At 44.6% G+C, this 13,102-nt stretch overlaps 1 protein-coding gene across 2 annotated transcripts in view; it reads left to right on the top strand.

Moving 5' to 3' along the window:
- The window catches only part of NCAPG2 (non-SMC condensin II complex subunit G2), a 116,113-nt gene that overhangs the window by 86,472 nt on the left and 16,539 nt on the right, over window positions 1-13,102 (top strand). For both annotated transcript variants that reach the window (XM_034760013.1, XM_034760014.1), the window contains 3 exons: window positions 4,935-5,034; window positions 10,831-11,018; window positions 12,239-12,382. In XM_034760013.1, the coding sequence (XP_034615904.1) occupies window positions 4,935-5,034; window positions 10,831-11,018; window positions 12,239-12,382 (432 nt within the window). The remainder of the gene's footprint in view (window positions 1-4,934; window positions 5,035-10,830; window positions 11,019-12,238; window positions 12,383-13,102) is intronic.

Genomic DNA, 13,102 nt, shown 5'->3' with positions numbered 1-13,102 from the left:
TTCATCCCCTTCCTCTTCCTCGTCTGACTCAAGTGAGAATGATTCTGATGCATCAGGAACCGGCAGTCCTTCTCTGTGGGGCACTGGACGTATGGCTGATGGAATGTTTGGATAATGCACAGTCCACTTTTTCTTCTTTGACACACCTTTCCTAACTGGAGGCACCATGCAGAAGTAACAATTGCTGGTATGATCTGTTGGTTCTCTCCAAATCATTGGCACTGCAAAAGGCATAGATTTCCTTTTCCTGTTCAACCACTGGCGAAGATTTGTTGCACAAGTGTTGCAGCATTTGTGTGGGCCCCACCTCTTGTCCTGATCTCCAATTTTGCAGCCAAAATAAAGGTGATAGGCTTTCTTAACCATAGTGGTTATACTGTGCTTTTGTGGTGCAAAAGTCACTTTACCACAAACATAGCAGAAGTTATCTGCACTATTCACACAAGTACGAGGCATCTCTGCTAGTCACTTTGGCTAAACAGAAATGTGTCCCTTTGCAAAATCAAACACTGACAAATAGAGCACGACACTGTATGATTTCTAGAGCTGATATAGGGCAATTTGTTCAGCGGAGTGATGTAAGCTTCATTATGATTGCATCATCCATGACTTCTAGAAATAACATGATGCAATTCATATCATGTATGACACAATACCAGCTTCAGATTGCATCATTCATTGTTTTGCCTAAAAAGCAAGTACTGTCCAAACCCAGCCATAGATTTATTCATAGATCCAGTCAAAGATGTATTTTAGTCATTTCTGGTTTAAATTGAGATCCCTTCCCTTTATAACTCACTTATCCTCCGCCATTCCCAAGTCAAGGTTCGTATATACTGACCCAATAGCATATCTTGAAAACTAGAGCCAATCAACAATTTTAAGCATTATTTTTGTTCTCAGTGACCCAGAATTAGTAAAGTTTGACTACATTTATTTCAGAAGCATTTTGGCTGTAGAGCAGTGTAATTGAGAGCCATTTGATGAGCATGTCACACATGTTCCTCCCCCATATCATGGGAAGGAATTTACTAGTACTCTTAGGGTACGTCTATATTTACCTCCGGGTTTGGTGGTAAGCAGTCAATCCCAGAAGTGCTTGCTGTCGACGCCGGTACTCCTCCTCTCGCGGAGCAGTACGCGGAGTCGACAGGGGAGCCTGCCTGCCGTGTGTGGATTCACTTAGCTGAAGTTGCGTATCTTAGTTCGTACTGGGGTGTGAGTGTGGACCAGCCCTTATACCATGGCCACTGTATTGTCTATGTGAATAGACAGAGAGGGGGCAGATCAACCCAGCTATCCCAAGTGGCAATGCTGCTGTGAGACTCTTGTATCACCAGTTCAATCCATCTTGAAGACTCCTATCTTCCAAGATGTCCAGAACAGTCTGGCAGATCAGATGAGCAGGTCATCATGAGTGATCTCTTTGCCCAAATATAGCAAGATTCATATCCCAATTGTGGGGGATTCCCCACACGGACCTGTTCGCAACCAAAATCAGCAGGAAGCATCATCTGTGTTTTTTTTTTTTTTTTCTCATGAGCAGGTCACAGTCCAGGATCCCTTGGGCGCCTTCATGTTACCTGGACAGGCAAGCAAATGTACACGTTCCCTCTAGTTCAGCTACCACACAGAATAGTGGTAAAAAGCAAGCAGGATCATGCTCGAGTGATACTCGTAGCACCAGTGTGGCCTTACCAATATTCATTCTGCTAAATCTCTCAACCAGGGATCAGTTGACATTACTAGTGGATCCAGATCTCCCAGGACCTGTTACCCACACAATCTAGGGCACCCCATTTTTACCCTACCGTGGGCTCAAGGAGTAATCCTGTTAATTTAGGCACCCCACTCTTTCCTGTCCTAGGTTCGGGGCATAAGGATGTAACCTTCTGCGGGTTTGTGGGACCTTTTACCAGTGAAAGAGCCTTACACAGTAATATCCTTGATCAATTGTTAATAAATATAGGTTAACAGAATACATTCGCTAAGCATGCAATGCTCAGCACTGACAAACTTTTCTTGATGGCCAGTCAGGATCAGGTCATCTGGGGTTCTGAATGGTGTGGTCAGCAGGGTGTGATGGTTTTGGAAGCTCTGACCGTGGGCTGTGTTCTGGAGTTTGGTTCCAAATAACTTCCTATTGGCCCCCAGTTTATATAGTTAAAACTTGGGTCCTACTTAGCTATCCTTTAACCAATCATTTTAAACTGAAGCACTACAAAACAGTATTTTTCACCAATCCTAGCCCACTACCTAAGAGTTCATTTATTTTTGTCAAAATGTAAATTAAAGAACACACAGTGATAACTATAGGTAAACAAATGGAAGTATTACAAATTTAAAAACAGACAAAAGCAATAAATGGTATCTTTTCAACTGAAACTGCTAAGTGGTTTTTCCAGACAGAGCGTTATCTTGCAAAGTTTTCTTTACACATCTTAAGATTTGTCTGTCTGGTCACTATTTGTGCTATTAGGGCAGAAATGCTTCTCGACAACCCAATATTATATTGTTTTGGTGGAGTTTAGATGGGATGTGACTCCCAGCTTCTTACCTCATAGCTGCTGCTGTCCTACTATGGCTGCTGCTTCTTACTGCAGAAGGGCCTTGGCTTACAGACCATGGTCACCACCTCCATTATAACCGGGAGGCCCTTCACATCACAGCCTGGATGATCCATGGTTAACACCTCAGGAGAAAATATGTTCAAAGGAGGTACAAAACATCCTCTTAAATAATAGAAAATCTTCTAATAGGTATATCTGCCTGGTGAAGTGGAAGAGGTTCCCCGTCTAGTCCCAGCAGAAAGGCATTCCCTCAGTCCAAGCTCCGATACAACATGTGCTAGACTATTTGTTATAAATGAAACAGCAAGGCCTTGTCATTAATTCCACTAGGGTTCACCTAGCAGCTATCTTGGCTTTCCACCCTCCAATTGATCAATCACTTTTCTCCAACCCCATGTTGCTCAGGTTTTTGAAGGGTTTGAACAGGTTATATCTCCAACTAGAGAGGCTCCTGTTCCCCCCTAGGGTCTTGAAAGTGGTTTTAACAAAACTAATGGGTCCATCCTTTTAACCGCTGGCTACCTGTTCATTGCTCCATGTCTCACTGAAAGTAGCATTTTTGGTGGCAGTCACCTCAGCCAGGAGAGTGGGTGAATTAAGGGTTCTGGTGTCTGACCCTCTGTATACATCAATCAGGCAATATATTTACCAACTTTACCAACATGCTCACGAGGGGGAGGGTGTTAATGTTTTACTTGGACAGGACTAAACTGTTAAATCGCCCTCTCAGTTGTTCATGGCAATTGCAAACAGAATGAAGAACCTTCTGGTTGGTTCTCAAAGACTCTTGTCCTGGATTCCTTCCTGTATCCATTTGTGCTATGACATGGTTACTGTAACTACACCAAATAGGATGATAGCACATTCAACCACATCACAGGCAGCCTCTGCAGTCTTTTTAGCCCATGTGCCTATTCTGGATGTTTGAAGAGCTGCAACTTGGTCTACAGTACATTTGCCTCTCATGCTATCTCCCAACAGTCTAAGATGATGCCAGATTCGGATTGTGTGCTCTTTCAATCATTATTCAGGTAGACTCCAATCTGACCTCCAGATCAAACTGCTTGTGATTGACCTGAAGTGGAATGAACATGCTATCACTCAAAGAAGAAATGGTTACTAACTTGTTCTGTAACTGTTCTTTGAGTTGTTTCACACATGTCCATTCCATGAACCACCCTCCTTACTCTCTACATTGGAATCCGTCCACTAAGAAGGAACTGGGGAATCGGGGGGCAGCTCTGCAGCAGAGGAAAAAGTCTCTAAAAACAGTGCACTGGGTGCGCATGCTCTGAAGTGGAATGGACATGTGCAACACAACTTTAACAACAACAACAGCTACAGAACAGGCTAGTAACCTTTTATCTCATAATAGGGGTTTTAAAAAAGTGAAATTACCAGTGGATCCAATTGGTCATGACTTCGGGTATCCCAAATTTATCCATTCCACAATACAAAATTACACCTGAGAGCATCAGAGTGTGCCTAAGCAAAATCGGTAAGTGGATGCAGGCTTTTGTTACTCTTCTGAACAACTCTTCTGAGATATTATGGGATATTCTCCTAGTGAAAAAGCTGACAGAGGAATAGTAGGGTTTTTAATGTAAATCTGACTACTGTTTCTGGACTATGAGAGAGACTTGGGAAATGCATGCATTTTGTGCTACTGTAAATCTTTTACAGTCTTTAGTTTCTGTTTTAGCGCGCGCGCTCTCTCTCTCTCTCTCTCTCTCTCTCATTATTAAATGTTAAGCTTCCGCTCCTATATATGCTCTCACACCAAAAAGCTACAATACTGTAATGTTATATTTCAGATTACATTTTTTCTTTGTATTTATTCAGGGCGGGTCTAGACAAAATGCTTCTTTCATCAGCATAGTTAATTCCCCTCCATGAGAGCTGTTAGCTGTGTTAACTGGAGAAGCCCTCCCGTCGACATAGTGCTCTCAACACGAAGCTATGTTGGCATAACTGCATTGGTCAGGGGTGTGGATTTTTCACACCCTTGAGCTACATAGTTATACCAATGTAAGTTTCTAGTGTAGACCTGGCCTCAGTCTGAAAAATGTAAAATACAAATGTTTTTAAAAATTTCTAACTCAATTTGCAAAAAGAACGAGGAGTACGTGTGGCACCTTAGAGACTAACAAATTTATTTGGGCATAAGCTTTTGTGGGCAAAAACCCAAATAAATGTTTTAGTCTCTAAGGAGCCACACGTACTCCTCGTTCTTTTTGCTTGATACAGACTAACACGGCTACCACTCTGTAACTTGATTTGCTGCTTTTATTATTTTTAGCTAATACTAGAATATTGCTCTTTAATATAATCTAGGGTTGATACATTTTTGCTTCTCTTGTCTAGGCATATCTGACAGTGTGTAAGGATGCTATAATGGTTGGCCTTGGAGATACAGAGTTTCAAGCACACCTTTTAGATGTTACTCTTTCAATTATGCAAACAGGTACACCCTAATAACAATGTTTTTGTGGTACTTTCTTCTTCCCCTATGCTGCTGTGAGGGGTGTTTTTTCTCGTATACTCTTTCCCTCTCAAGAGCCTCCTGGTTGCTTTAAGAAAAAGAGTTAGGGAATAAATTTCTGCTAAATTAGCATAGCCTCTGCCTCTGCTTTGGATCTTCTTCCCCCATGAATAAACTCCAGTGTATGCCTCTGCTGCTGTTCGTAGCTTTTGCTAGCAGCAATAGTGTGAATCATTGTGACATGATTCTTGAGTTTCTTCTTTGAGTGCTTGCTCATGTTGATTCCATTCTAGGTATGTGCGCCCCCACATGCACAGTTGTCGGAGACTTTTTGCCTTAGCAGTATCTGTTGGGCTGGCTGTGTCACCCTCTGTAGTGCCGTGCTTATGTGGCAGTATATCAGGTGCCGGCGGCCCTACGCCCTCTCAGTTCCTTCTTACCGCATGTGACGGTTGTTTGGAGTGCCTTAGCAAGAGCATTAGCGGTTCTTCACTGTTCAGATCATTCTCCTATGATATTTAATCAGCAATTAGTTAGCTGTTAAGTGTTTTAGTAGTCGTTAGAGTCCCGGCTGGCACTTAATCCTTGAGTGGGGCACTGCTTACCTGCGACTGGTTGATAAGGAACCAGAGGCATCTCGATCTGTTCCACTTGCCACGACCTGGGCCTAATTTGCTAGGCAAATGGCACCCCCAAAAATAAAGATGCCCAGAGGCTGGATTTATTTGGCAGAAAAAATTATTCAACAGCAAGCCTCCAGTTTAGGGGGTCTAACCATCAGGCCGTACTTGGCAGATATAATTTCAACCTGTGGCACTCCATCGGCAAGTTCAAAGAGAGCCTCCCACAGGATCAGGTGCAGGAGTTCACCATGCTGATAGAAGAGGGCAAAGCGGTTAGGGTGACCAGATTACATGAACAAAAAATTGGGACACATGGGGGGGCAGGTCCGGAGTGCCGCCGAAGCACTCCCCACCCCCCACCCCCCCCAAAAAAAGCCCCGAGCCAGAATATCGGGACAAATGGCCATACATCCGTCAGGACGTGGGACAAATGACTGAATATCGGGACGGTCCTGATTTTATCGGGACGTCTGGTCACCCTAAAGGCGGTAGCCCAGGGTGTCCTCCAGAGGGCCGGGTATGCTATGGACTTGCGTCCAGGGTGGTTGCCTCTGCAATAGCCATGAGGCTAGCTCCTGGTTACAGACCTCTGGGCTGTCCCAAGAAATGCAATCCACCCTCCAGGACCTCCCTTTTGAGGGAACGGGGCTTTTCTCTGAGCTAACTAGTGCTAGGCTCCACAGCCTTAAAGACTCTCAGGCCACCCTCCGCTCTTTGGGCCTGCATACTCCTCAGCAGGCCAGAAAGCCATTCCGCCCTCCGCCAAGATCTTGGGATACCCCTCGATCAGGCTCCTACAAAGACAGGGGCTTTAAGCAATGCCACCAGCGGTGTCTCATCCACCTGCCCAACCTGGTCCTTCCAAGGACCAAGGCAGCCAAAAGCAGTCAGTTTTGAGGGTGCGCCTGAGGACAACGCTCCAGTCGCTGCACCGGATCCGTTCCCCGTCTTCCTCAACCACCTCTGCCATTTCCGGTCGGCCTGGTCCGATATCACCTCGGACCGCTGGGTGTTCGACACAGTCTTCTTGTCGGGCTATAACCTGCAATTTGTAGCCAACCAACCCTTTCATCCCCCTTCCCCATCCCTCTTCAGGGACCCTTCTCACGAGCAACTCCTCGTTCAGAAGGTTGAAAACCTCCTGCGCCTAGGGGCAGTGAAAGAGGTTCCGCAAGACATGGAGGAAAGAGGATTTTATTCCCACTACTTCCTCATTCCGAAGGCAAAAGGGGGCTTCAGACCTATTCTAGACTGCGTCGCCTCAACACGTCTCTCGAAAAGTTGAAGTTTCTTATGGTCTCTCTGGCCTGCATCATCCCGTCCCTGGATCCAGGAGACTGGTACACCACCTTCATTTTAAAGGACGTATGCTTCCATATTCCCAGGGCACTGGCGTTTCACATTGGGCCAGTGCCATTTCCAGTTAACGGCGATGCCCTCTGGTCTCTCGTCGGCTCAGAGAGTGTTCACCAAGTGTATAGCACCAGTGGCCGCTTACCTGCGATGTTGGGGTGGGGGTCCAAATCTACCCATACCTCGACGACTGGTTGATAAGGAACCAGAGGCATCTCGATCTGTTCCACTTGCCACGACCTGGGCCTAATAATAAATGACAAAAAGTCAACCCTCACTCTAGTGCAACGTATAGAATTCATTGGTGTGGTACTCAACTCCACTTGAGCCAGAGCCTTCCTCCCCAAGACTTGGTTCCAAGCCATAGTGGACCTCATCTCATCTCTGCATGCCCATACACTCACCGCTGCCCACACATGCCTTAGACTGTTGAGTCACGTGGCAGCATGCGCTTACGTGGTCCGGCACATGCAACTCTGCCTCCGGCCCCTACAGGTGTGGCTGGTGTCGGTCTATGTCCCCAACCGGCACAGTATGGACTGGGTGATCAGAATTCTGCACAGTGTACTGTCGTCCCTTACCTGGTGGCAAGATCTCACATCGGAGCTGGAGGGGAGTCCCTTTCGCAGCCCTGGTCTCGTCTGTGACTCCTGTCTCCGACACTTCGGACCCAGGCTGGGATGCCCAGCTGGGCAATCTCAGTACTCAAGGTTGTTGGTCCAGTCATGATCAGTCCCTGCACATCAGTGTCAGGGAACTCAGGGCTGTTCACCTAGTCTGCCAAGCCTTTCAGACTCGCATACAAGGCAGGGTGATTCAGGTCCTAATGGACAACATGGCCACTGTCTTCTATATTAACAGACAAGGGGGAGCCAGGTCATCTGCCCTCTTCCAGGAAGTACTCCGGCTCTGGGATTTCTGTCTGCAGTAATCCATCTTGTGGCCGCTCACTCCCAGGGGCCAGGAATGCTTGGACAGGATATTCTTATCTTGCCACAATTGATCCCTTCACCTGGAGGTGATCAGTTCTATCTTCCACAGGTGCGGAACTCCCCAGGTGGACCTACTCGCATCCAGGCAGAACAGAAAATGCCACGTCTTCTGCTCATTCCAGGGCAGAGACAGGGGGAATCCCGGTCGGAGGCCTCCTGCTCCCATGGTCGGGGGCTCTGATGTATGCCTTCTCTCTGGTGCCATTGCTGCCAGAGTTGTCATGAAGATCAAGGAGGACAGAGCGAAGGTCATCCTCGTAGCGCCGGCAAGGCTACACCAGCACTAATTCAGCATTCTGCTGGATCTCTCGGTGGCGACCCCATTCCAGATGCCATTCAGGGCGGACCTGTTATCCCAGAACCACGGCAGTCTCCTGCACCCAAACCTGGCAGCGCTACATCTGATGTCTTGGCTGCTGCATGGCTAAACACACAAGAAAACGGCAGTGCTTGTCAGAGGTCCAGTGAATTCTGTTGGACAGTAGAAAGCCCTCTCCCAGCACGACCTACCTGGCCTTGGAAGGTTGTGTTCCTGGTCGTGGTGACATCAGCCTGCCGGATATCCAAGATTTGGGTGCTCACCTCGGAATTGCCTTACACGGTCTTCTACAAGGACAAGGCTAAGACCGCACCTGGGCTTCCTTCCTAAGGTAGTCTCTCAGTTTCATTAGAGCCAAAATATTTACTTACCAGTCTTCTTTCTGAAGCTGCATAAGTCGGAGGAGGAGCGCAGGCTATATGCCCTGGACATCGTGCGGGCTCTGGCCTTCTACATTGACAGGACCAAGCCATTCCGTAAGTTGACGCAATTATTCTTCGCTGTGGCAGACAGAATGAAAGGTTATCCTGTTTCTGCTCAGAGAATTTCGTCCTGGATCACTGCCTGCATTCACTTCTGCTATGATCAAGCAAAGGTGCTGCCCCGGCAATCGTCACTGCCTAATCTACAGAGGTGCAGACCTGTTCGGCAGCTTTTTTGGCCCATGTGCCTACTCAGGACATCTTTAGGGCGGCCACCTGGTCATTGGTCCTTACCTTCATGTCCCACTATGCACTTACCCAGCAGGCCCAGGACGATGCTGGCTTTGGTAGAGCAGTATTGCAAGCTGCCAAGCAGTGAACTCTGAGCCCACCTCCATAGATACTGCTTGTGAGTCACCTAGAATGGAATCGACATGAGCAAGCACTCGAAGAATCAAAAATGGTTACCTGCCTTTCGTAACTACTGTTCTTCAAGATGTGTTGCTCATGTCCATTCCATTATTCATCCTCCTACCCTTCTGTTGGAGTTGCCGGCAAGAAGGAACCGAGAGGGCATAGGGCCAGTGACGGCTGATATCCTGCCGCATGAGCATGGCACTCCAGATGGCGCTACAGCTGGCCCGATGGATACCACTAAGGCAAAAGTCTCCGACAACTGTGCACATGAGCGTGTACACACTTAGAATGGAATGGACATGAGCAACGTATCTTGAAGAACAACAGTTACGAAATGTAGGTAACCGTTTTTCTCTGCTGTTCACAAGTTTCTGAATAGCCGTAGTGATTTTGACTTATTTACACTGCCGCCACAGCTTGATCAAACTGTCATTGGAGTTGTCTATCTCTAGGCTCCAGGAGATAACTCTGTCATATCTAGTATTCAGTTTGCATTTGGAGTTATCTCCATAATAAGGACTAAGTGAAAGCTTAATTTCTGAAGGAATTTATAGGTTAGGCCCCAATCCTCATCACTGAAAACTTCCCACTGAGTAGTGAAGAAATGGATTTTTCAGGCAGTGTGTGTAATGTTTCCAGCCCCTCTCACATATAATATAGAAATAAATATTACTCTGCTGTGCTGGAAATGCAGCAGAGTTGTGCTTGGTGTTGTGCTTGGTGAAAAACGGAAAACAAGACTAACTGAAGTGACCAGGCTAATATTCCTGATACAACTCAATAAACTAACTGGTCTCTTACATTTCTTCAGTGATACAGGATTTTGTTTGAACTCCCATTTAAATAGAGGAAGGAAGCGCCATAGTCTGCTTCCTCTGACTTGATCTTTCCTTTGGATGTTTTGAATACAACTTTTTACAATATGTAGGGTGAATTTTACAAATGCTGTTATAAAACAAAAGAGCGTCCCTAAAGTCCCAAGAACTCCTCTGAAACCCACTTTCTTTTCTTCTACTACATAGTTTCCTTTTATTAAAATATATTTTTATTAATTCAACTTCAATTCTTTATGAAAGCAAAGTAGCAGCTCTCAATGTGAAAAAGAGCTATTTTACTGTGGGAGAGAGAACAAGTCCATAGGCATGTTTGTTTGAAAACAATTGAACGTTTTCAATGTGTCCCTGCATGGCTTTGCAATTTAGCTGTTACCTTAAAATTAGTGTACAAAAGACACTATATACAAAACGTCATGATGTTGTTTTACATCTTAAAAATTAAATTTGCCAAACATTTAAGCTATCTAAAAGAACTGATACAGTAATTAAAACAGTGAAATCAGTAAGAAATCTAAACAGATGTTAATTAGCTAAATATAAAATAATCTACACTAGTAAATTACAGCCATTTATATAGTGTAAATGAATTTCATTCTAAGCTTGTAGCTAAAGCAGGGCTTAAATTTAGCCAGAGATGTCCAGAGTGGAGCTCTGATAAATATTTTTCAACCCCCCTGGAGTTTTAATAGTATGTTGAGGGGTAGGCTGCGAGGCTCTGGGAAATACTGTGAGAATTTAATCCCTGAGCTAAAGAATATCAATCTAGTTAAAAATCTGTAGTTTTTAAAATATCTAATATGATATTTGTTTCTCTAGAAAGAGGCTGCTTTTGTATTCCTACATTACTTTGTGTTCTAAAAGAGATTATTGAAGCTTCTTTGACTCAAAACATTGATACGGATGAAGAATTGGCAACATTTCTCCATGCTGTTCAGGCTCTGTTCCAGAAAATTTTAGAAAGTGTGGCACGCAGACTCAGAAAACAGCGGGAAGAAGGGCTTCAGGTATTTATCATCCTATTACATACCTGCACACAAAACTATGTGATTGTAAAGTTAACTATAAACACTGACTTTGACTTTTACTCAGGTGTGAGTTGGACACATTGGGTTTATTGGCACAAAAATACTTTATTATCCTCTTAGTTTAATAATTGATTTGACATTATGCCATTTGTGTCCTCTGCTCTAAGCCTTGTCATCAATAGGATTTTCCCCACTGCTGGTCCTGCTCAGTGGAAATACTAACATAAAAAAGAATCAAGCATTTGTGATATTAGTTTTGCCAAACTGGATCACGCATTTTTATGCTAGTTCCTCCTTCTCTAGGCTATTTGTCTCTTTTTCACAGCTATATGGCTTACAACTGTTCTCTCTTGCCCAAAGGAGTGGTGTCAAAGTCCTCCAGAACCTACTTTACTTCAAGAAAAGGAAATTTATATGCTTATAGCAGGGTCTGGACAATGTTATCTTCCTAGTGCTGAGCTCAGTAGATCAGTGCCAGGAAGTCTTGGATCCTTTCAAGTAATCCTTTGTCTGCATTTGAGCTGGGAGGTGTGATTCCCAGCTCATGTGTAGACACCTGCACTAGCTGTACTCAAGCTAGTAAGCTAAAAATAGCAGCATAGAATGGCATAGGCAGGAATTTGGGTTAGCCACTCAGGTACATATCCAGGAAGTCTGGGTGGGTACATACTCGGGCATCTAGCCTAAGTTGCTGTCCATGCTACCCTAGCTACAATGTTATTTTTAGCATGCCAGCTTGAGCAGAGCTAGTGTAGGTATGTCTACATGAGCTGGGAATAGTATCTCCCAGCTCAAATGTAGACATAGCCTTAGGGTCCAAGCCTTTGCCTTTAATGCCCTTGGGGGATTTTCCTTGTGCTTTTCAACCCTTTGACTAGGCCCTAAAGGATATATTCACAGAGACGTAACTGCTCTCGTAATGCTAGTTCTCTTCCTTATTCTGAGTTGCTAAATTGCACCAAAAGACAGCTAAACTACATTAAATATTTTCCTAACATTAGTTTTCTAGGTAAGCAATTGTTGTGGAGGTGTTATGTGATAGCAAATGGGAGAGACACAGTAGTTCCTGAGACACTCTATTAAGATGTAGTCAACTCTATGAAAGTTTGAGAATCCCTGACTGAAGGCTTTTAATTGCACTAAAATGTTCCCGAAGTGGAAATACTGTAACTGATCTATATTTTCATTTATTTATTTAGTTGATTCATTCTATTCAAATGCCTCTTGGAGAATTTATACACACAGTCCAGTGCTGGTGTTCATCTTGTCCAACAGTTCACCATGGTGTACTCTCTACTCTCCTAGCTGCAGTAGTGGTCGAGATAAGTCACACACTGCGAAAGGTAAAGAGTTTAAATAATCTGGTTTTTTTTAGTTTATTATACTAAAAGTTCAACCTTTAAACCAAAGCAATTCAAAAGAGGGCTAGCAGTGGTCAAGCTTGAATTGTACAGTAGTGCCCTTCCTTGGTTAATCTGACCCTCCATTGACTGTACATCAAAGGAAAGTGAGAGATCCTGACCTGTTGAAGGAGGCGTTATGCAGTGATAAAATTGGCATTTTTGTAGGCTTAATAAAAAGCTTTGGTAATTATCCTCTTATGCCCCCCCCAAAAAAGGGTTTTCAAGAGCTTGGCTGTCTCAGGTTGCAGTTCAACATGTTAAGAGATATCAGAGGAAAAGCATCTTTCCATGGTAGAGCAGACCATGCCAACTGCTATCTCATTATCTCTGGACAAGGCAGTGGTTCCTACAACACCCTCTCAGCCAGATGATTACAAAAGCTCCCAGGATTTGCTCTGCTGCATAGTGGATTCACTGAAGACTCCTGTGGAGGTGGTACAGAACAGCTCTTGCGCTCCTAAATATACTTCATGCTCCCAAGTCTGGCATTACCAGTGAATGAAGCTTTATTGGCTCCAGCAAAGAACATCTGGCAGACACCATACGCTGCACCAACCTCCAAAATGGTTGCAAGTGCTGTCTTCTGGCACCTCTATACTCATGGTGTACTTGGCTGTTTGCTTACCACAGCAACTAGAAGACTCCATTAATCAAATTCTT

The sequence above is a fragment of the Trachemys scripta genome, chromosome 2 (assembly GCF_013100865.1).
Source record: "Trachemys scripta elegans isolate TJP31775 chromosome 2, CAS_Tse_1.0, whole genome shotgun sequence".
In the NCBI taxonomy this organism is placed as follows: domain Eukaryota; kingdom Metazoa; phylum Chordata; order Testudines; family Emydidae; genus Trachemys; species Trachemys scripta.
The sequence above is the reverse complement of the archived record's forward strand: the minus strand, read 5'-3'. Positions and strand labels throughout refer to the sequence as shown.